This window comes from Ictidomys tridecemlineatus, chromosome 15 (assembly GCF_052094955.1).
Source record: "Ictidomys tridecemlineatus isolate mIctTri1 chromosome 15, mIctTri1.hap1, whole genome shotgun sequence".
Classification (NCBI taxonomy): Eukaryota; Metazoa; Chordata; class Mammalia; order Rodentia; family Sciuridae; genus Ictidomys; species Ictidomys tridecemlineatus.
In genome coordinates this window covers 29,647,679-29,668,895 of record NC_135491.1, presented here as the reverse complement: position 1 = coordinate 29,668,895, position 21,217 = coordinate 29,647,679, and the positions used below count along the sequence as shown (strand labels likewise).

Below are 21,217 nucleotides of genomic sequence, written 5' to 3'. Positions count from 1 at the left end.
AACCTATTGTTAAAAACAGATTCCATTTATTTAGTTATAAGCTATTTACCAAATACCTTCTTAAATATATGGATAGGTTTTTGATTAGGCATGGAGCTCAGCATCACCAATAAAAGTATAACAACTCAGGGAGTAGTCTCAAAATGCTAATTACATTTAATTCGTTTTTATTTAAAAAGTTATATTCTAATAATAGACACTCTAATTTCTTTTCTCTTGCCACAAAACTTTGTTTTCTCATTTCTCTATTTGTCAATCCATACTTTTTTTCTTAAAATGTTGTTTTTCTTTTTTCTTACAGTCATTGCCTGAAGATGAAGGCCAGGCTAGGACACTTGACACAGCAAAAGAAATGGAGGTGATTATATTTTATTCTTTTCAAGAAATGTTTAAATGAAGAATAAGCTAAAAGACCTAAGTGATATATTTTAAAGTAAAAATATTCAGTATTACCTATGGTAGAAAAGCTTATCTTGGCCTGTGGAGCTTAGCAGTACTTATAAGGTATTCAGGCATGTAAACAATGGAATCAAAACCAGTTTACATGGAGTGAGTGCATAGGGTGTGGACACCCAGGGTGGAGGAGCTCACTGGTCAGGTTGCTCTGAACAGGGCTAGCAGGATGCAAAGGCGTCTCCCAGCAGTGGGGTCAGATATCTGGAGCAGGTATCTGACAGTGAATGAGAGAGGAGGGCATGTGCACAGCAAGCTCAGAAAATATGACCAGCAGTCCCTGGGGAAACAGGTGGTAAGCCTGTGTATGTGAGGACCCCATGATGAAGTCTTCTCTATAGTGCTGAGAACTAAAATCTTATCCTAGAAATGCCATATAGTGACTTAAACTAGCATACCAATATAAAGGAACAGAATAAGGATGGGGGGGGCGGTTGTGGCAGTGGTAGAGCACTTGCCTAACGTGTGAGGCACTGGGTTTGATTCTGAGCACCATATACACATAAATAAAGGTCCATTGACAACTAAAAAATATTTTTAAAAAATAAAGAATAAGATTTGGGAAATGCAGTGGGATAAAAATTAAAATTACCTAGTTCCTGATATTGGTGATAGTATTATTAACTCATAGGACGTGCAGGAAAAGGAGCACAACTTTGACAGGGAAAGAAGTCATATTTGGTTTCAGATATGACAAGTGTGATGAGGACATTGCCAGAGGTATGGGCCTGGCACTTGAAAATCTGGGCTGTTGTTTGGATCTGGAAGTTGTTAGTGTAAAGGTGGAATTTATTTCAGTCATTAGAGACTACAGGGAGAATGTGGAAAAACGTTGAAGGACAGAACCTTAGAGAAGACCAGTAGTTGAGTCAGGAAGGAAAACCATGGAAGAATGCTAAGCAGGGAGAGAGTTTGCAATATCAAGTGCCATGGAAACCCAAGAACAGGAGGCCCACAAGAGTATTTGTAATCTTGATCAGAGCAATCTCAGTACAATGGTAGAGGCCAAAGATAGACTTTGGTGAATTAAGTAAGTGGAAGAAAATTGGGTTAAATGGAGATTTAAGATTGTGCAGGGGCCGGGGATATAGCTCAGTTGGTAGAGTGCTTGCTTCACATGCACAAGGCCCTGGGTTCAATCCCCAGCACCACCAAAAAAAAAAAAAAAAAAATTGTACAGACTTGAGTTCTCTGAGAGAATAATAGAGATAAAGCTGTTATTTACACAGCCATGTTGTTTTCAGGGAAGGAGCCAAGAAAGATCATGTGCTTAGGGAACAAGAGTGAAAAATCTTTGAAGACTGGGAAAGGAAGTTGGTTAAGAAATAAAAAAGATTATCCAGCTGAAATGGCAAACCATAATACCAGTGCCAGGTTGTAGTTTTTCTCCACTGTACACTTTCTGCCCATATATATGAAGGTAGAGAAGTCAGGTTTTTAAATTGCATATGGACTACAATACCAAACAAAAATGGAATCACCAGCTTTTGGTTACTTATTATCTGGATTGATGTACTCCTCAAAAATAGTGTTGAGGTTATGGAAACTCTGAGTCTTAGGATCCAAAAATAAAACTCCACCCTGCATAAGATTTTGTTTTTTCCATGCAATCCCAATAGCCTAGCTTTGGGTCCTGGACAAGACCCAGGAAGCATCTTATATTAAAGATGTACTATAGAGATGCAAGTGTATGGACTGGGTGGGCCGAAACATTGGACTTTGAGTCTCAGAGACATCAGATAAAAGTACTTCATAATTTAGGTAATTTCTCATTACTTTATCTGTGGAATGGTTGCCATATGAAGCAAATGCTGCAAACCGTATGAGACCTCATTACATTACAGAAAAACGTGGATTTATGGACTCTTATTTTGCTGAAATTTGGGAATAGCATTTTAAAATGGTATGCTGGGGAGACATTTTTAGTAGTCATCAAAATGATAACTTCGAAGTAGAATAACTGCCTATAAACATAGCCATCTTACTAATTTTTACTTAGCACTCTCATAGCTTAGCAAGTTCAAATAACTTCCTTTTTTCTTTTGAAGCAGATTACAGAAGTAGAGCCAGCAGGGCGATTGGACTCTGGCACCCACGACAGGCTCACAGCACTCAAAGCAGTAACAAACTTTGGCGCTCCAATTGAAGTCTTTGACTCTGAAGGTGAGGGTCGCAGACCATAGGTTGCTGGAAATACTGTGCATCACAGTCAGTCAAGACCAATGCCACGTTGGTACAAATTAACCAAGCCACTCGCCACAGCAAGATCTTGCACAGCCAAGTTAAAGAGTAAAACATGGCTGTGGTACTGGTTTCATTGGAGGGGCATTACTTCTTTGAGGGGAGAAGTCTAACCAATAAATAGCTAAGCCTTGAAGCACTGGACTCATTTTATCACATAAGATCAAACACAAGTATGCCTACGTTTTCCTGAGTGTGTTGTGTTCTTCTTACCTTACAGAGGCTGAAGTATTCCAGAGGAAACTCGATGATACCACGAGATTGCTCAGGGAGCTTCAGGAAGCTCAGAATGAGCGGCTGAGCACCAGACCCCCTCCCAATATGATCTGTCTTTTAGGTCCATCATACAGAGAAATGCACCTCGGTATGTAGCACCTCCAGTAAGAGGAGAGTTGGGGGTTGCTTAAAGGAAAATACTTCAAGTAATGACATTACTATAAAGTGACTCTGGAATGAATACCATGGAAAGTGTGTTTTTTGCATTAATGCATTCATGTTCTGTTGTATTTTTTTATTATTTTTTTAATTATCTGAATAAACTGCTTTTCAATGCCTGAAACTGTTTTTATTTTTATTTCTAGCTGAACAGGTGACCAATAATCTTAAAGAACTTGCCCAGCAAGTAACTCCAGGTGACATTGTAAGCATGTATGGAGTTCGAAAAGCAATGGGGATTTCCATTCCTTCCCCCATCATAGAGAACAACTTCGTAGATTTAACAGAAGGTACGTACCCTGTTTCCCTGTGAGTGTGGGAGGGGCAAGTAAAAAGAATATCTCAGTCCATTCCCTAGAGATAGCATTGGAAAGGTTTCTCTGGGATTTTTTGAATATGTCGAGGGTTTTTGTCATTAAAGATAGAACCCAGGGCCTCACACATGCTAGGCAAGTGCCCTATACTAAGTTAAACTAGGACCTTGTCTGTCTGATTTTAAGGTATAAATCTACTTTTACTTTACAATGATGACCTAATAATGCCACCTATTCTCTATCCTTGAGTATGGTACAGAGGGCTATCAACAGTCTACTCAATGCTAGCTTCCTCTTCACTTCCCATTTTTAATTAAAAGGAAAAAAACTTAGTGATGTGGTATTGTCTTTCAGATTTTGAAGAACCTAAGAAGACTGATGTTGCTGAGTGTGGACCTGAAGCCACTGGTATTTGATTATATATTATGTATATATTTTTTTCATTCTGAACTTGAAAATGCATTTGAGAAGATATTAACTATTTGTAAATTGTGTTTTTAATTAAACTTTGGAACAGTTAATTTTAATGTTCCAGAGATTGAACTTCTATTAGGTAATAAAGCTGAACCTGAGAAGAATACTGTGCATATCAGCTAAGTTACCTCTTGGCCTTTTCCCAGGGTATATCTGAGGATGTGATAGGAAATCTTGGAAAGCCTTTCTCATGGTCATCCCTTAAAAAGAAAGTCCTCAAAATAATCAAAACCCTTCATATTTCACATTTTCCATAATTAATTCCCCACTAAAGAAATCAAGACCAGTAGTTCCTAACCTATCAGATTCCATCTTAATTAAAGTGGCCTTCAGAAGAAGCAATATGGCTTTGGGCTAGTGCATACCTAGGCAGCATTCTTTCAGAATAGTGCTAATACTTTTTTCAATAGCCCCATCCAGTGAAGATTTTCCATCATTATACCATGAAAACAAATCCTTAAAATAATTTTAGGATGTGCTGTGCTCCCTGCATACCTGATGGGAATGATGTACTTGTGTGGTAATTAGGTGCCCCACACCCCTTAGAATAAGCAGATGAGATTTATAACACTGATTCTCTTGTTTTTCATTTTTCAGTAATTGGGAACTGCTAAAGGATAAACCAAATAAGATACTAAATCATCCCAGAATAGATCAGGAAATTACCAAACTTAAAAGGAAGTTTATTTCCTGTTTCTCAAAGATCACCTGTGCCTCAGCAGTGCCCCTAAACTAATAATCATTTTTATCAAAAATACAAAGGTCACATACCAAGCAAAGACCATGAAAGACACCCCTCTATCACCAGCCACTAGGCTGAAATGAATGGTGATTTTTCTGAATGTAATCTGTCTAAAAGGCAGTTAGGGCTGGGGTGGAGTTCAATGGGAGAGCATTTGCCTGGCATGCTCAAGGCCCTTGGTTTGATCCCCAACACTGTAAAAATGAAATTTAAAAAAAACATAGCATAAAGTTCAATACAGAGTTCTGTAAAAACTCAGAAAATCCATTTTGTAAAGGAAAATTAATTCTCTTGAGGAAGTTAAAACATGACCTAGTTTGTGTTAAAGTTAAAAAAAACCTATCTGAACTTTTTTTTTTTTTTTTAATCAGGTGTTTTATTTCTAAAATATAATTTTGGACCATCCTTCACTTAGATCTACTTGGCTTAAGTAAGTTCCTAAAGATCAAAAGGATATTTTGAATCAGAACACCTTGAGACGTTCAGGTTTTCCACATTGCTAATTTAATGTATGAAAAGCAGCCTATCACTGGCAGTTTACAAAAATAAAAGATTTAAAGCAGATATTATAGATCTACAAATATTCAATATACAGAACAAATCCTTGTTATTTGCATGCACTGTGAGCAAATTTCTGTACAAAGACCTATTATATACACAAAGTATACAGTGGGTAATGATCATCTGTTTTGTTGGGAAATTTCCTTGGTAAGTAAATCAGAAGACGTCAGTGTTAATTTTCGGTAGACACTGCTAGGTTTTGAGAACACAGATTTCAGTATAGTATTCACCTGAAATCAGCCCTTACTTGAAATGTCAGGGTCAAAGAAGGCTTTTTTCCCTTACCATCATTTTTGTCAGAAAATTCCTTCAGAAAGCAAATTCTTATAACAAATGCATACTGATTCCGATTGTATGCAATACATCAGACTGCCACAAGCCCACCCCAGCACCTTTTACAAATTAGATCAGCCCCCGCCTTCCTCAGGCAGACAAAGCCCCATAAGACAACACAGCAGACAGGTTACATTTTGATCCCCTACAACACCACTTGGCTATACGCTGCTCTGCAATAAGGGTGGCAGCAGCATCCAGGATCTCCAGTCACAGGTAAACCTAGCTGGTTAGTCACTGCTGCAACCCTGTATAATCTTTTGAAGGCTCCAGTAAGATTTTATGAATAACTTCGGGGGCGGGAGCGGGGGGTTGTGGATGACTTTTAGTTATGGATCTCCTGCAATGTAGTGAAACTCAGTGGTGTTGGATCCTAGGGAGGCTCTGGCTGTAAGGTAGCAGTGAAGTCATTTCCGAGCAGGAGCAGGCAGTTTGGTTATTTCTCACCTTGAAACAGGTAGACTTCTTTGGCTCCCTGTGGAGTTGAAGCACCATAAGACGCCATTTCACAAAGCTGGCGTCAAGACTCATTTGGTTTAGAGCAAGAACATCTCAGCATTTATGAGGGGCTGGCTTCCAGGAATAGGAACCTCGACACATCTCATGAAACGTAGATCCTCTGGTTTTAAAGCTCTTCATAGTTAGCTATGCAGACTAAAGAAAGGGAGACACGAGCTGCAGGTTGTCCAGGTTCTCACTATACTAAGAAAAGCAAGATACAGGTGAAGACTGCAGGGCAGAGGTAAAAATGCATGAGTGGTCAGGGAGGAGCACATGACTGTACCCCTGTTCTAGGCTTTCAGCTTACTGAACCTGATCAGAAGGCTTGCATCAGGGTTGCCTGGTTCAGAGACAAACCTGTGCCGCTGCTGCTTTCTGTGAGCTGCTTTCCTTGGAACTCTGTCCCTACAGCCAAGCTTGTCCACACACTGACACTGGACAGTAGTCTTGCATACATGAGTCATTGACTAAAAAATTCACTGGAAGGAGGAGAGTTTTGTCTAGGGTCTGAGAAGTCGTTAGTAAGGATGAAACCCCAATAATGTATCCATTTAAAGCAAACACATGCCAAAGATGACAAGAAATAGCAAGTGTCATTTACAGGTTTTCTCTACTGTTTGTTTCGTGTCAGCATAACGATTTCACACATGTCAACTCCATTTACCAGAATGCTTATGTGAAAAACAAGCCCAGAGCCAGCCCTGCTAGGGAGCAGGGCGGCTCCAACCCATGCCAGGCGGCTTGGCTAAGTACCTAGAAAAAGTGAGTTTCCTTGCACATGCTTACAGGTCACCAAAGTGGATATCTGCCTTAGTCATCCTCTGAGCACCTCCATAGCACCCTGGGAACAAAGTTCTCAAAGTCACAAGCACAACCTCCCAGTGATCCTCTTCCATCTACCTAGACACTGTTACAGACTGACTGCACAGAGGCCCCACCTGCTGCCCCAGGTCACAACCCAGCAGTCACTCAGGCAGGATCCTGGTGTATGTCTAAGTGACCCTTTAGTGCAAGCCCAGAGAAGCCACACAAAGCCATCGGCCAGGAGGTGGCAACGGCTACAACCTGTTTGAATGCCTTTGCCACTGGCGTGGGGCCAAATCTCTCCTTGGCTGGCTCAGGGCAGGAAACTGGCTTCCCAGTGCGTTCTGGCTACACCAGAAGCCCTCAGTTCAGCCCCAGCCCTTGGAACTTGGCAGTGTCTGTACACACAAAGTAAGTCCGCAGCTCGCCTTTGCCTTTGACATTGATCAGTCCCCGGCACTCACAAGAGTAACCTAGTCCCTGGAGGATGGTGCATGTCTCTTCAGTAACCTGAAAAGGAAAAGAAAGCCCGGTCCTCAGAAATAGGGAGATGGTGATGGGGACAAATAGAAGTTGATCACCAAGCAGCATGCATGTCTGCTTTCTCTCAAGAAGGTGATGGCTAAGAGTCACAGTGAAGTGGTGGTAGACTTAGGCTTTAGGCTCAGGACACTTCAGCTGTGGGGAGGGTCTTCCCTCTCTGTCACCTGCTCCCCAGTGGGTTCTTACCTGGATTTTCCCAAGCTCTCCAGTGCTCTCCATGCGGCTGGCAACGTTGACCGTGTTTCCCCAGATGTCATATTGAGGTTTTCGTGCCCCAATTACTCCAGCAATCACAGGCCCATGGTTTATGCCTGCCAGTAATGTTTACAGTTGGCTGATCACAGAGGCAAAGCCTCAGGCCTCTGCCCTTAGGGGAAGCCACAGAGTTGTCCCCCAACCACAGAAAGGGTTAACAAAACAGTCTGCAATGTGATATGGCCCTTGGAATGTAAGAAAGGCAAGCCCTGGCCTGTTCTTGTTCAGATTCTCCAAGACAGGAAGTCTGGGTTTGTTGCTAACACTTTTCTAGTACCTGCCAGTCTCCCTTTTAACAACAAGTAAATAGGCCAATCCTGAGCTAGCAGTCACCAGTTAGCTTTAATAACTTTGCTTTGTTCTTAGTGTATTTTAAGGCCACCTCTTTACAGCTGTGAAAACTTCCAGAGGTAACTATACATGCAATATGCAAAGGTCAGGATAATAATGCAGCTGCCAGGCTCATCAGATCAGAGGGATTTCAGGAACTTAATAATGTGATGGCCAGTGCAGCTTGGCCATGCAGACTTAGAGAGGGCTTGCTTAAGCAGGAGCTGCACCATCTTCCCAATCCTGGCTGGCCACCCTGCCAGCCCACCCGGACGCTCACCAACTCGGAGGCGGAAGGAATTGAAGGAGTGCCTGTTGATGCCATCCAGCTTGCTCATCAGGGCAGTGCTGAATTCTACCATGACACCTATATGGGTATGCTGTCGATCCAGGTCCTGCAGGGCACAGAGCATGCAAAGTCCTTCCCCACCATTCCTTCCACAGATCCCTCGACCATCAGGCTTGTGGGCATTGGTGTACCCAGCATCAATGTGAATTCCAACAGTGGCCACTGTGGGCAGAGGGTTGTCCCACAGTCAAGATCTCCATGCTGAGCCATGGAAGTTCCTTTGCCCATCCCTCACAGGACAGGAGTGTTAGGAAGGCATCTCCTTTAAGTAGGAAGATGGCATTCCCTCCTGGGGCTTGAGTACCTGGTTTTCATGCCCAGAGGGGACACTGAGCCCCGCAGCTGCCATGTAGGTGCTGCCAATGGTCTTGATCTTCTCCACGCCACTGAACTTGGGCTTTAACAGCAGCTGCAGACAAAGGGGAGACACACTGCAGCCTCAGGCACCCAGGTGCTAAGAAAGAACATGTGACCCTCCTCCCTCCCCACTTAAGTGGTCATGTTTCTGAGGCTCTGAACTAAGTGTAGTCTTATACATGGCGACCCCTTGCCTCCCTCACCCCTTCCATTCCCGTCAGCTTTCTTCAACCCTTTAAAGCATCGGACACACAGCTGCTTTAGGAAGGTGGATTAGCTGTCTCCAGCAGAGTTGGACCCAAACAGTCCTCTGAAACAGCCAATAGCATTGGGCACAACTAAAAATCAGCCTGTTCAATAAGAACCTGAATCTAATCTTAGCAAGCTGCCTGTCGCAGAGATTAATATCTTGGCAAAGCATTTGCCAAGTAAAACAAAAAAGACAAATGTGTTCGCATTACTGAGTTCTGAATCTAGTGGCATCCTACCACAGAGCTACATCCTCAGCCCTTTTTATTTTGAGACAGGGCATCACTGAGTTGCCCAGGCTGGCCTCCAACTTGTGATCTTCTGGAGGCCTCAGCCTCCTGGTCATTGGGTTTACAGGCATGTGCCATCGCATCCGGCAAATATGTTCCTTTGTTTCCCCTCCCCAGGGAAGCCGCCTCATGTTGTGTTGTTTGGTGCTGGGATGGAACCCAGGGCCTCATGCATGCTAGGGACACACATTGCCAACAGAGCTACACGTGGAGCCTGTGACGTCACGTGTTTAAATTGAGTTCAGAATGCCTGAGCCTCAACCTTGCTCTTCGTGCAGGCAGGAAGGCCCAGAGCCCCAGGACTAGGCTGAACGCGTACCTCATCAAAGTCAGCGATGATCTCATTTAACAGGCGCAGACACTCCAGCCCTTCTTTGTTGACATCGCACTCTGTGTAGAACACTTTGAAATCCGGCACAGATGCAAACATGACACACACACAGTCGTAGGACTGATGGTACCAGTCCTGGCACAGGGTAGGGAAGAAACAGGCCCTGATGGCTACATAGCATCTGAAGGGGACAGGGATGCAGACAATACTAAACTTCCCCTGGGCTTCCAGAAAGGGAGACGGAGCATGGTTCCCGGCCCTGGTCGCGCAGGTAGTATGCCAGGATTGTTAGAACCCGGGGTGATTCTGAACTGGTTGGTCGAGGAGCAGGAGGATCAAGCTGATGTGATGCCCTTGTGAGCACCCTGGGTGTTTGTGTACAGCTGGGGCTGAGGCCCCTAGATTACGAGATGGGTTTATACTGAGCAAGTCATGGGACCTAGGTTTCCTTATCTAGAAAATTCTGCACACAGAGCTGGAGGGAGTAGAGATGTTTTCATCAGTATGGAACATGCAGATTACTAACACTGGAACATATATTGGACGTCACAGCAATCCAGGACAGTCAGCCCACTTTTCACACCAAGACCCAGGGAAGTAAGGCATCTGGCCCCCAACTCGGAGCCCGTGCTTTTGTAACTACCAGCACAGGCTGGCTCCTGGGCACGGGGGTGGAGGCCAAGACCCAGGAATGCAAACCAGCACTCAGCAGCTCTGCACCTGCGCCCAGGCTCTGTGTCTGCACCTTCTGTCTCCTAACCACATGCTGAGCCCCTTCCTCCCACTGCACCTCATTCAGCTTGTCGCCGATGAAGTGGGCAGCCACATGGGCCGGCAGCACATTCTCCAGGAGAAGGCGGTTCACATTCTCCATAGTTTCAAATTCTTCATGTTCCTTCTTGAACTTTTTCTTCCACAAACAGTCCAGGCGACAATAATAGTCAATCTGCAAATGGAAAACAGTGTCCATCCATAGGACAACACCCACCTAAGGAGCTGGTGGGCACAGCTCTGACCTTACCCAGCCCACAGTGCTGCCCAGCCTGAACCCAGCTCAGCCCATCCCACTGTGACCTGGGGAGGCCAGGACTGGGGACCAGAGCTTCTACGACAGGATTCTGCTGTCTTCATGCTCGAGGCCCCTCCCCCAAAGGCCCTGTCTGCCTGCCCGTTACAAGAGGCTAGGGGCCGAGCTAGGGCCCGTGTGCACCTGTCTGGAGAGCATGACGAAGGTGGCATAGAACAGGACCAGGTAGAAGTTGATCATGGTCTTCAGGTCACTCAGAGAACAGCCAGTGGTACTGTTGGATGCAGGAGGGTAGGAGTCAGCATCGGCCTCGGCCCCAAGTATGAGTGTGCGTGGCCCTGCACATGCCAAGTGTGGGGCAGGCAGAGGTGAGCGGGTAGCTGCAGCCGCACAGGGAATGGGGGAAGGGGGGGCCTCAGGGGACATTGGAGCTCGTCCCTGAAGGACCAGAGGCAGCTGTGGTGGGATATGAAGGCAGCCAAGAGTTCTCTTGTGGGAGGGAGGGTGCAGTCAGGGCAGGAACCTGCAGATTGGCATAAGGACCCAGCAGGGCAAGGGCAGATAGATCTCTCCCTGTGTCTCCAAGCTCCTGGCCTCTTAGTGCAAGGGAGCCCCCACCCCAGCTTTCCCCAGCTTCCCCATCAGCACCTGTCCAAGAAGGGACCAAAAGCATCTGCTCTTGCTGAAACAGGACATGCCTCAAAGACGGGCGACCTGGCTCAAGTCTCCCCTCACCCCTAAGCTGGCCCAGAATAGATGGCCGGTGGCTTCTGCTGGACTAGCACTTCCCCCAGAGAATCCCCCAGTGAGTCACATTCTCAGTTCTGAGTACAGGAGACCTGTGGCCTGTGCCATGACTGTCCCTTCAATAAAACAGAAACCCTGCCATCTCTCAAAAATGTCCAGCCCAAATGGGACCGAGAATGCAGACACGCCCCAGCTTGACCACGCACCAAGTCAACCCAGTGTGCCACAACGGACCACGGGGGACACAGGCAGCGGTACCCCACGCCTTAGAGCAGGCTGCATCTGGCCCTACCTGAAGGTGCTGTTGGTCTTGGTGAGGTTGTCCAGACCGGGGCCACAGCAGTCACCCTTCCAACAGAGGGAGAGATTGAAGAGCACCAGGTAGGCCACCAGCGCCACTGTCAATAGCACGACCTTCAGCTCCAGGTTCATGCGCAAGAAGACGGAGCAGGAGATAAAACCCAGGATGCAGCTGCAGGTGTAATACTGGGGAGATGGGAGGCATTACTCAGGGTGGCAGAAGTCACCCCATCGTGTCCCATCACCAGGAAGCTCACCTCCAGAGCAGTCACCAAAGGGAAATAGGATAGCAACACACACCCCAGCTGCCTGGTCCCTTCCACCTGTGGGCTCACAGAGCCGGGTGTCCGCAGCATGACTCATCCTGACCACTGCTCAACAAAAAGCGGCCGCACATCGGAGAGTCTGTGGCAGGACACTGCTCTGTGGTTTTGCCATTTGTGGCAAGTGAGCTTGTTTTAAGGAAAAAAACTGGTAAGTAAAACTCCAGACCAGGGTGGGGGCAGGGTGTGCACACCTGGTCAGCTTCCCTGTCAAGTCCTGCTGGAGCTCATCTGCCCCAAGGGCGTCTCTGTCCACGGGACTCTCCTGCTCAAGATCACACTGTAGCTCCCCACTGGCCCCAGAAGAAAGACCACGCTCTTCTCCCTGGCATTCCTGCCCCCCCAACCTGGACCAAACCTCCCCCTCCGGCTGTGTCCCCCAACTCTCCCCACCCAGGGTACAAATCCCCTGAAACCCTACCAAGGCACTCAGTTCTCACATTGTCCCCTCCCTTCTCCCATCAAGAATCTGTCTGCCTTTTGGAGACCTGCTCAAAACTCATGGCCGCTCCCCACACCTCAGTCCCACGGTCTCACTCAGGTTGTCTTAGCCCTGCCACACAGACCTTGGTGTGGTAGTGACCTGCCTGGGCCCTGTGGACCTCATCCATCGACCTCTGATAAAATGGTCTGGGCAGGGGCAGTGACCTGGGATACACCCACCAGCACAGCTGACACTCACCCCTCCCTCCCAGCCTCAAGCTAAGATCAAGCAGCCAGGACCCAGACCCTCCCTGTCCCCAGGCCTAGCCCAGCACCACCTGCTTGAGCCGTCTCCTCCGCCTCTGGGGAGACACTGGACCCCCTCCTCCATACCCCATGGTCACGTGGACTCAGAACCAGCGCTCTTAATGCCAGGACTGCATCCCGTGCCAGGAGCATCCCAGGGAGGACACAGTGCCCAAAGGGCTGGCCTGGGGTCTGGGCTCCACTTGGAGCCAGGAGGACACTCACCGGCAGGAGCTCACACACGGTTCTGTTTCTGCTGCTGCTTGTGGCCCACAGGCTCGTCTCATTGCCACCAGGCAGCGCCGGAGCTGGGAAAGGCATCAGTGGCTACAGAGGAGACAGGTCCTCATTAGGGGACATCCAAAGGATGAACCTTGGGACCTGCCAGGGCCAAGAGAAGCTGGCCCAAGACAACCACAGGCACCACGGGCACCCCAGGCAGCCTGAAGCTGTGCGACAGACAGCTCTAAGCTCCTGTGAGCGGCTTCCCCGCCCTCCACAGCAACCTCCCGTCACAGTGCAGAGAGGGCTGGAGAGAAGGGCATCGGAAAAAATTATTGGTGCATCAGAGGCAGAGAGGAGGGTCAGCACTTCCTAGGAGCTCCCTTCTGCAGGGACCCTGAGAGACGCACGGAGCACACTCCCCACACCACGCTCTAGAGGGTCAGGCACGGGGCGGAGGGGCCTGGGCTCTAGAGGAGGGAGCTGGCCAGGACTCTGCAAGTCTCAGAGACAGTGGGGCAGGCTGTCCTCTGACAGGAGGAGGAAGGAACATCAGACACTGTTGTGGCTCTAGCACCAAGTCCTTGTGTAGCCAGCCTCAAAAGTGCCCTGGGTGTCCCAAGTCCTTGTTGGACCAGATGCAGAGCCCTGAGCCCAGGACCTCACAGGGCCCTCCACTGAGCTCCTGAGGAGCTAAACAGATGCAGCCATTAAGGCAACCCGCTAGAGGACTCTAGAGTCTACAGGTCCCAGGGTCAAAGACGGCTCCTCCACCCAGGAAGCATCCCCCAGGTCCCTGCCCTGGCCTCCCTCCCACACCCCAAGCTGACCAAGTTGACGATGGCGACGGTGAGCAGGCTGCCAATGGTCAGCACAGCCAGGGACAGCCTCAGCAGGGGCTGGGTCTCCACCCGCTCAGAGATGGCCTGGAGCGTCCCCCGGGCTGGGCAGCACCTCTGTGGACACAAGGGGTCAAGTCATCCAGAGCTAGCAGCAGGGACAGGAGGGACAGGCCACCCGAGGGGAGCCATGGAGAGCCACTAGCAGGCGGGGGAGGTTGTCCTTGAGGCAGAAGCAGCCCCCCAGCCCCTGGACACAGCAAAGGCCCAGACAACAGGGCTCACCAGGGTGGGCTTCTGGGAGGGTCCCAGGCAGGGAGGGAAGGAAGGGCCACGGGGACCGAGTGATCACAGACCGCAGCACAGGGCCTCGGCCACTCACCAGGAACTCAGAGGCAAAGCACAGGCCCAGCACCAGCCCCAGCAGGCAGGCCACCAGCCCGAAGGACACACCCAGAGCTGCCATCCTAGATGGGAGGAAAAAACCTGTGCCAGGGGTCATGTGCCCAGGGCCTGTCCCAGGGCCCCAGTCCTCCAGCCCACAGTCACCTGCTCCTCCCCAACTGCCACTGCACGCCCAGCAAGGGGAGCTCTGAAACCTGTGTGCGACTACCCCGCTAGTAAAACTCAAGGCCTGGCCGAGTCACGACACCCAGGTCAACGTCACGTGCCTTTTGGGCCAAGTATGCAAGAAACGAGTGACACTGTGGACCCTGGCCCACAAAAATTATAGAAAAGCATCCCCCATTTTGTCTTTATGCATCCCAAACCTCAATTTCAGTCCATCCGTTGGCCTAACTGCCCTTCTAGAAACCGCTAGGGCTTGTCCCCTCATTCTTGTCCCCCACCAGCAGGGCCCAGAGCTAGCAGCCAGAGTCTCAGGACTCCTGCTCCTGGCTGGATGTCATGAACCCTCTAGGCCCATCTCCCACCTCTGAGAGGGAGGTGACGTTACCTATGTTTTCCAAATCCACCCCTCAAGGACTCCAAACCCTAAAATGCCTGCAGGTTTCACAGATGACAGGGGACCAGAAAGCAACGCCAGAGCAGGGCCACACCCCTGGGCTCAGCTGCGGGGACTCCAGGGTCTGTGGGTTCTGAACAGCAGGTGCTTCCAGCCCCATCCTGAGGCTCCTGGAGGGTCCCTGCTGGGTCCTGCCCAGATCACCACCCTCCAGCAGGACCCCAGTGGCTTGGCCATCTGTCCCGACTCAGACTGACCTGGGCATCACTAGGACGTGGACGAGCAAGATGCAGACGAAGACGAGGCTGGCGCAGGCGAAGTCATGGCGGGCCCGGGGGATGGGGGCCAGGCGGTACTGAGAGTGACAGGACTGTGAGGGGCAGCGGCCTGTGGGGCCCAGTGCCTCCCAGTCCAGGCTGACACTTTAAGAACTACCTCACACCCCTCCTTGAGCTCCAAGGGACATGACATTTGATGACTTTCGCCCACTGGCATTTCAGTTTCTTTGTTATGTGGACAAGGGAGCCCTGCCTCCCTCCCCCACCCACCCAGGCCTCTGACTCATGTCCCCACGGACAGAAACCTGGTCAGTAAGTTACCCTACACCAAAGGAGCAGGCTGGGCCTGGGTCCCCGAGCTGGCAGGTGGCAGACCCCAGTGCTAGCCCTCTACACAGGTACCACTGCGCGGTCACAGCTCCACCAGGGGCTGGTAAGGAAGGCGAGGCTCAGAGGGCAGGGTCCCCAGCCAGCCCAGGCCCTCCTCCACCTTCAGGGCCCTTTTCCTGGTAACCAACCTCCCTCCCTGGGGAGCCCCAGGGAAGAGGAGGCCCCTCCCTTTCAATCCAGGTCCCCGAGGGTGGGAACCCCTCCTACAGCCACACCCAAGGCTAAGGACAGGCTCTGGAACCTCTGAGACCGTCTATGAAATGGGGAGCGGCCCCATGTGGGCAAGAGTTAAATTACGTAATGACATGTGTGCCCAGGACCTGCCAGAACCCGAGCACCCCACAGGCACAGTCACCACTGGCCAAAACGCAGACCCTGCAGGTCCCCCCCAGGCTGAATCCGGGGTGGTTTCTCTCACGGGGAGGCCCGTGCCATCCCTGGCCCATGGCAGCTAAGTTCTGGCCGCAGATAGAGCAAGTTTTCCAGACCCCGAGGCAAATCCCTAGTGGGGGGTCCCAGGTCAAGGAGTGAGGCCGATAGGAAAGAGAGGCAGCCCCCAAGCTGGGGCTGTCCTGGGCCCCCACCCACCCCCAGCAGCCAGCTGTGGACACTCCATGACCTTGTTGGCTGCCCTGTGGCCCGGGCTCCCACCTCAGGCCTGGACAACCCTGTTCCTCTGGAGTGGTGGCTGCCCAGGGCCCTCACCTCACGCTCAAAGCTCTTCTCCAGGAAGATGGACCCAAAGGTGTAGAAGTCGTCCGACTTTGAGCAGCAGGGCCTGGGGGGGCAGCGTGAAATGGAGGCCTGGATGAGTGGAGGCCTTACCCTGAGGGGAGCCCATACCAGGACAGGGAAGGGGCTACGGGGCCCAGAGCTGGGGCTAGGCCACCGCCACAGGCACGAGGTGGGCCTACCCACAGGGGGACCCCACTCAGTGGGAGAAGGGGAAGGGGAGGCACAGGTCTTGGGCGTCACCTGGTGGAGCTTAGGCCCTCGATGGCTGAGAGCATCTCGTCGTCGTAGGAGTCGTCTTCTGACCGCCGCTTGGGGGATGCGCTCCTGGAATCAGACACCCCAACTGCATCACCCCCGGGAGCCACCCCACGGGCCCAGAGGCAGGAGTGTGGGTGAGCTGAGTCGCCACGGGATCACCAGGTGTCCAACAGCGGTCCCCAGCTTCGTGTGGGAGGGCAAAGGGACAGATGAGTCCCACTAAGGCCCCCAGAGGGCAAGTGAAGGTCCAGCATCACCCAGCAAGAAGCAGAGGAGAGAGTCCCCAGGGCCACCTCTGCTTCTCACAGGCCAGCACTGGGTCCCTCCCGGCACCTCACACCGACCCACCACAGGGTGGGCGCACAACAGGCGCTCCATCATGGCTCTTCAGAAGAGCCAGGGACCCGGAAGTGCTAGAATACTTTGACTTGGCCTCCACAGAGGTCCTGGGCTGGGCCTTGAGGGGCTGCCTTCCTGGTAAGGGCCATCTGCCTGGAGGAGGTGACGGCGGCAAGGTGGGGGCAGCCCACGTACCTGTCAGGGATCCGGTGGCGCCGCAGAGGAATGGCCTGAAAGGGAAGGGAGAAGCGGGAACAGTTATTCCCAGCACCTGGGCCTGCGGTCCATCTCGGGCTGGGTTTACCACCGCCAGCTAGGGACAGGGGTCACAGGGGTGGAGGTGGGAGCCGGCCAGCACTTCCCCAGCAGACCCAGAGGAGGAGGCAGGGCAGAGACCAAAGCCACTTTACGGCTGGAGAAGTGAGGCTTGGAGAGAGGGGCCCCTTCTGCCTCTGCTCCCCCAGGCCCTCATCCAGGCCCTGAACCCAGCTCTCTGGATAGGAGGGACCTACCTTAGGTCTCCGCCCATTGGGGACAGGGGTCTCACTGCTGCTCACACTCTCCCGGTGGCTGAGGTGCGCAAAGGGCCGCGCAGCCCCCCAGGACTCCAGGTAGCGGGTCATGCGCACGGAAGCCCGCATCTTCAAGGCCGCGTCCCCCCGGGGCTTGGGCAGGTGTGGGCTGGGCGGGGGCGGCTGCTGGCTCTGCAGGCAGACACAGAGGAGGCCTGTCCCACCTGCTGCCCCAGCCCACCCTCCAGCTCTCAGAGTGTGACCCTGCTTGGAGCACTGGCTGATCTGTCAAAAGGGGAAGTGACAAAACAGTCCCTCCGCTGCGCTGCCTGAGAGTCAGGCCAGGCTGTGGGGACCCCGGCTCCGCTCCTGTCCCGGGCCAGGAAAAGGCTGGTGTTCACACACCCCGTGCCCAGCCCCTGCTCCCCTCCGCAGGGAAAGAAAGGGCTAAGGTCCTCATCCTAAGGCCACGTGCCACTCTTGGGCCTGAACTCCCAGGGGCCCTTCCAGGGAGGACCCGGGAGGAGCAGCAGGCAGCGGGCCTCCTGCCGTGCCACCCTGTGTGCTCAGGCGTCCTTCCTTCCTGAGGGGAGCAGCAGGAGCAAGAGCCGGGCTGGCCAGCACCCGGAGACTTGGCCAACCGAGGTGCCAGCCTCCTCAGGGCAGCCTTCCAAGGGAGTTCCCCTGGCACGGCCCCCGGCCACAGCATGGGGCCATCACCTGCCACGTGCCTGCTAGGGCTGGCACCATGCCAGGGACCCAGTGCTGAGCCAGCCCTGAATGAGGGGCCAGTCCTGCCTCCTCCTCTGGTGCCACTGGGCCAGCCCCTCCCCCTATAAAAACAACCCACTGGGACCTCCTCCAATCGGGTGGCCAGGTGGGGCTGGAAAAGAGGAAAGCGAGAAAGAGAGAGGTCCCCCAAGGTCACTGGAGCCAACCGGCCACCTTGGGCCTTCTGAGAGTCCCCTCACCCCACCCCAACATTCCTAACATTGTCTCGCCCTCTAGGAGCCCTGTCCCCTGGGCCCCTGCCAATACCCACAGGAAGGAGCACCTAGAGCCGCAAACACTCGCTAAGCCGCAAGTGGCAAGTTTCCTGGAAACGTCTGGCCTCCTTTGGGGATGAAACCCTCAAGCCCTTCGGCCAGCTGTCTGCCCGCCCCCAAGGAACAGGCGCGAGGTGGACCTCAGAGAGGGTTCCAGGGTCTGAGGAGCACCAAGGCCTACAGTAAGCAGGAACGCACTGGTCTAGAGTGGGGACATTTCTGTCACCCCCTCCACTGTTGGCAACTCTGCCTGCACAGCACCCAGCCACTCAAGTTCAAGTTCAAAGTCACTGACTTAGCATAAGAATTAAAAAAGTAAGTGTATACTAAAGACCCAAGTCAAAATGTGTCTGTTCAGAACTGTGGGAATTGTTCCAGACCCACAGAGGGCACCTGTGGGCGGCCCAGCAAGGCCACCACTGGACCACCACATCCCCCCCAGGCCTCAGATGCCAGATCTGGAAAACAGCCCCTGTCCACCCAGGGGAGCTGCATCCGGACAAGGGATGGAGCATGGTGCAGGTGCTGGGAGCTGACCCAAGGCCTCATGCCTGCTGGGAAAGCGCTCTACCATGAGCCACACCCCGGCCCTTTTCATGTACTTTGAGACAGGGTTTTACTAGTTGTCCAGGCCTCAAATCTGTGATCCTCCTGCCTCAGCCTCTGAAGTCCTTGGGACGCCAGGGATGCCTTTTAAATTTTCAATTATGTGAATGCTTAGAATTAAACAAAGATGGGAAGAAGGTGGGGTGGCCGATTATGCAGACGCACTGCACAAGACACTAAACGCCATCACTGTTCACCTGAAGTCGGGTCTGAGCAGGCGTCCTGCCGTTTTACTTGCTCAATGTGGCAGCCCTGCAGGGGGGGTTTTGGAGCTTTGGCCGCAGCTGCCCTTGGGGTGGGGGCGCTGCTTTGTTCATTCTGAAGCCACGTAAGCCCCTGCTCTGTGCTGAGCACTGTCTGGGTGCAGGGCTGCAGGGCTGGAGAGGGGACCTGCCCTTAGGCACTCAAGAGGAGGAGACTGGGGAAGGACAACTGAGCAGGAGCCTCCAGGGCAGAGGAGGAGTGAGGAGGACCAGGAGGGATCTGAGAGGCTAACTCCACGTGAGTGGGATGTGGCAGGGCCCAGGGCACTTCAGCAGGGTGAAGCCAGCGGGAATCCTGGGAGCAGCCAAGTCAGGCAGTAGATGCTGGGTGCCCCCTGGGCTGTCCCCAGGCAAAGCCAAGACCAGAGAGCAAGAGCCCACCATGGCTGGCATTCCTGAGCAGGCCCCAGGGATGATTCATCCTCCCTCCAGCAGAAAAGCAGGACCTGGGTTGGGGGCAGGCAGCTGACAGGCCAAGGAGGCCCATCTGCTGACCCCACTGCCCCTCCATGGAGAGCAGCCTGGGGCAGGCTGGGCCCCAGGAGAAGGGTGGCCGGCACTAGCCAGCCAGGGGCAGGCACAGCTGAGAGCCCAGGACCCTCAGGGTGTCTGTCTATTGCTTTCCCGAGTCTTGGCCAAAGCACGCTTTTGAACAGGTGTCTTTTGGAAACTGGGGAGCATGTAACCTCAGGAAAATGAGCTACGGGCAGTACTACGTACGAAGGATGTGCCGTGACAGCGGGGAAGGCCTCCCTCGGCTGAGGCCCTCCCCTAGGGAGGGAGGCCTTGGCATTATTCCCATTTCACAGCAAAGAGCACTGAGGCCCAGGGACAGGGAGCTCACCCCCAGCCCAGGCTGGTCCCTTTCCCACCTGGCCACAGCCTTGAAAAGAACTCTCCCTCCGTGGGCATCTCCCCAGCGTGGACCATCCAGCCCAGCCTCCCCCAGCTCCTCATCCTGAGGCCCAGGGCCCTCGTACCCGGGGGTCGATGACAAGGTAGGTGCGGATGTTCATCTCTTTCAGGTAAGGGTCTCGCTGCTGCCCCTGTCCATCCTCCACCTCATACGCCTTGTCCAGATGATTCAACGTGGCCTCTGTAATGTGCACCCGGCTGGGGGAGACCCAAGTCAGATGACCAGAGAGGGCTGGTCCCCACCTGAGACGCACAGCAGGCAGGACCAGGCCCCAGACCAGCTGCCCCACTGCAAGGACGTTGACTCCCCCCTTACCCCACACCTGAACCCACCCTGACCCCCGTCAGCCCAGAGTCAGCCCCTGGCCTCTGTCCCTGCCCCAGTGAGCCTCACCCAGGGACTCCAGCCGCCTCCATCCTGTTGGCCAGGGACACGTCATGGGACCACACATCGTACTGCCACTTGCGCAGCCCGATGACCCCGCACAGCACGTTCCCAGAATGTATGCCCACTCGCATGCTGATGTCCACACCGGTGGCCTCCCGTACCTGCCTGGGGCAGAGCGGCCCGGTTACCCCACCTTAGCAGGGGTTGCAGGGTGCATCCTGAGCCCTCAGAGGCTGGAGGTCCTAGGACAGGGGGGGCTAGAGGAACAGGACAGCCTGACACAGCTGTCACCTGTCCCTGGGAGGGCACAAGCAGATGTGGCCATCCCTGAGGGCAGGGTAGGAGTGGAAACTCCAATGTTCTGGTCACCGTGGCTCATCCTGATGGGCCTGGGTGTCCGTCCATTCCACCCCGGGTGTCCCCTGTCTGGCGGCCCTTCTGGGTCTGAAAAGGCTGCCAGGGTGGACAGAGGGGGCCCAGGCACCACCCACTACCCAGCACAGACAAAGGATGTGGGGGTCAGCCCTGAGGGCCTGCCCTTCCCCCAGCATCTGGGAAAAGCAGCCCTGGAAGCACTTGGTACGAGGAGCATGGAGCTCATGTGACACCCCCAAACAGGGGCAGGGCCTCTGCAGCCCTTTGATGAGTGGGTGAGGGACAGGGAACAGCTGGTGCCATGCATCCACCAACAGGACTCAGGGTGGGCCCAGCCCACCACGGCCATGAGCACATGGTACAGGCAGGACCTGCCCAAGGTGGGGTGGGGTACCGCCC

At 52.6% G+C, this 21,217-nt stretch overlaps 2 protein-coding genes and 1 non-coding gene across 14 annotated transcripts in view; 2 read left to right on the top strand and 1 right to left on the bottom strand.

Moving 5' to 3' along the window:
- Positions 1–5,223, top strand: part of Brd7 (bromodomain containing 7) — a 40,431-nt gene extending 35,208 nt beyond the window's left edge. Inside the window, exons 13-18 of one of the 3 annotated variants that reach the window (XM_078032280.1) lie at positions 302–358; positions 2,502–2,616; positions 2,915–3,058; positions 3,276–3,419; positions 3,798–3,851; positions 5,031–5,223. In XM_078032280.1, the coding sequence (XP_077888406.1) occupies positions 302–358; positions 2,502–2,616; positions 2,915–3,058; positions 3,276–3,419; positions 3,798–3,851; positions 5,031–5,074 (558 nt within the window). In that variant the 3' untranslated portion in view covers positions 5,075–5,223. Of the gene's footprint in view, positions 1–301; positions 359–2,501; positions 2,617–2,914; positions 3,059–3,275; positions 3,420–3,797; positions 4,022–5,030 lie in introns of those variants that run through there. The other 2 variants (XM_078032281.1, XM_078032282.1) reach the window with 2 other exon arrangements.
- Positions 1,535–1,607, top strand: Trnav-cac (transfer RNA valine (anticodon CAC)). Its single transcript has one exon. It is a non-coding gene; the product is annotated as a tRNA-Val (tRNA).
- Positions 5,145–21,217, bottom strand: part of Adcy7 (adenylate cyclase 7) — a 52,076-nt gene continuing 36,003 nt past the window's right edge. For 8 of the 10 annotated variants that reach the window (XM_040280020.2, XM_078032277.1, XM_078032275.1 and 5 more), the window contains 18 exons: positions 20,450–20,608; positions 20,121–20,253; positions 17,226–17,417; positions 16,909–16,943; positions 16,357–16,440; positions 16,087–16,159; positions 14,971–15,068; positions 14,132–14,216; positions 13,741–13,866; positions 12,914–13,015; positions 11,629–11,822; positions 10,773–10,863; positions 10,353–10,508; positions 9,551–9,697; positions 8,640–8,744; positions 8,267–8,381; positions 7,588–7,712; positions 5,145–7,368 (listed from right to left, as the gene is read on the bottom strand). In XM_040280020.2, the coding sequence (XP_040135954.2) occupies positions 7,222–7,368; positions 7,588–7,712; positions 8,267–8,381; positions 8,640–8,744; positions 9,551–9,697; positions 10,353–10,508; positions 10,773–10,863; positions 11,629–11,822; positions 12,914–13,015; positions 13,741–13,866; positions 14,132–14,216; positions 14,971–15,068; positions 16,087–16,159; positions 16,357–16,440; positions 16,909–16,943; positions 17,226–17,417; positions 20,121–20,253; positions 20,450–20,608 (2,167 nt within the window). In that variant the 3' untranslated portion in view covers positions 5,145–7,221. Of the gene's footprint in view, positions 7,369–7,587; positions 7,713–8,266; positions 8,498–8,639; positions 8,745–9,550; positions 9,698–10,352; positions 10,509–10,772; positions 10,928–11,628; positions 11,823–12,913; positions 13,016–13,740; positions 13,867–14,131; positions 14,217–14,970; positions 15,069–16,086; positions 16,160–16,356; positions 16,441–16,908; positions 16,944–17,225; positions 17,418–20,120; positions 20,254–20,449; positions 20,609–21,217 lie in introns of those variants that run through there. The other 2 variants (XR_013430868.1, XM_078032279.1) reach the window with 2 other exon arrangements.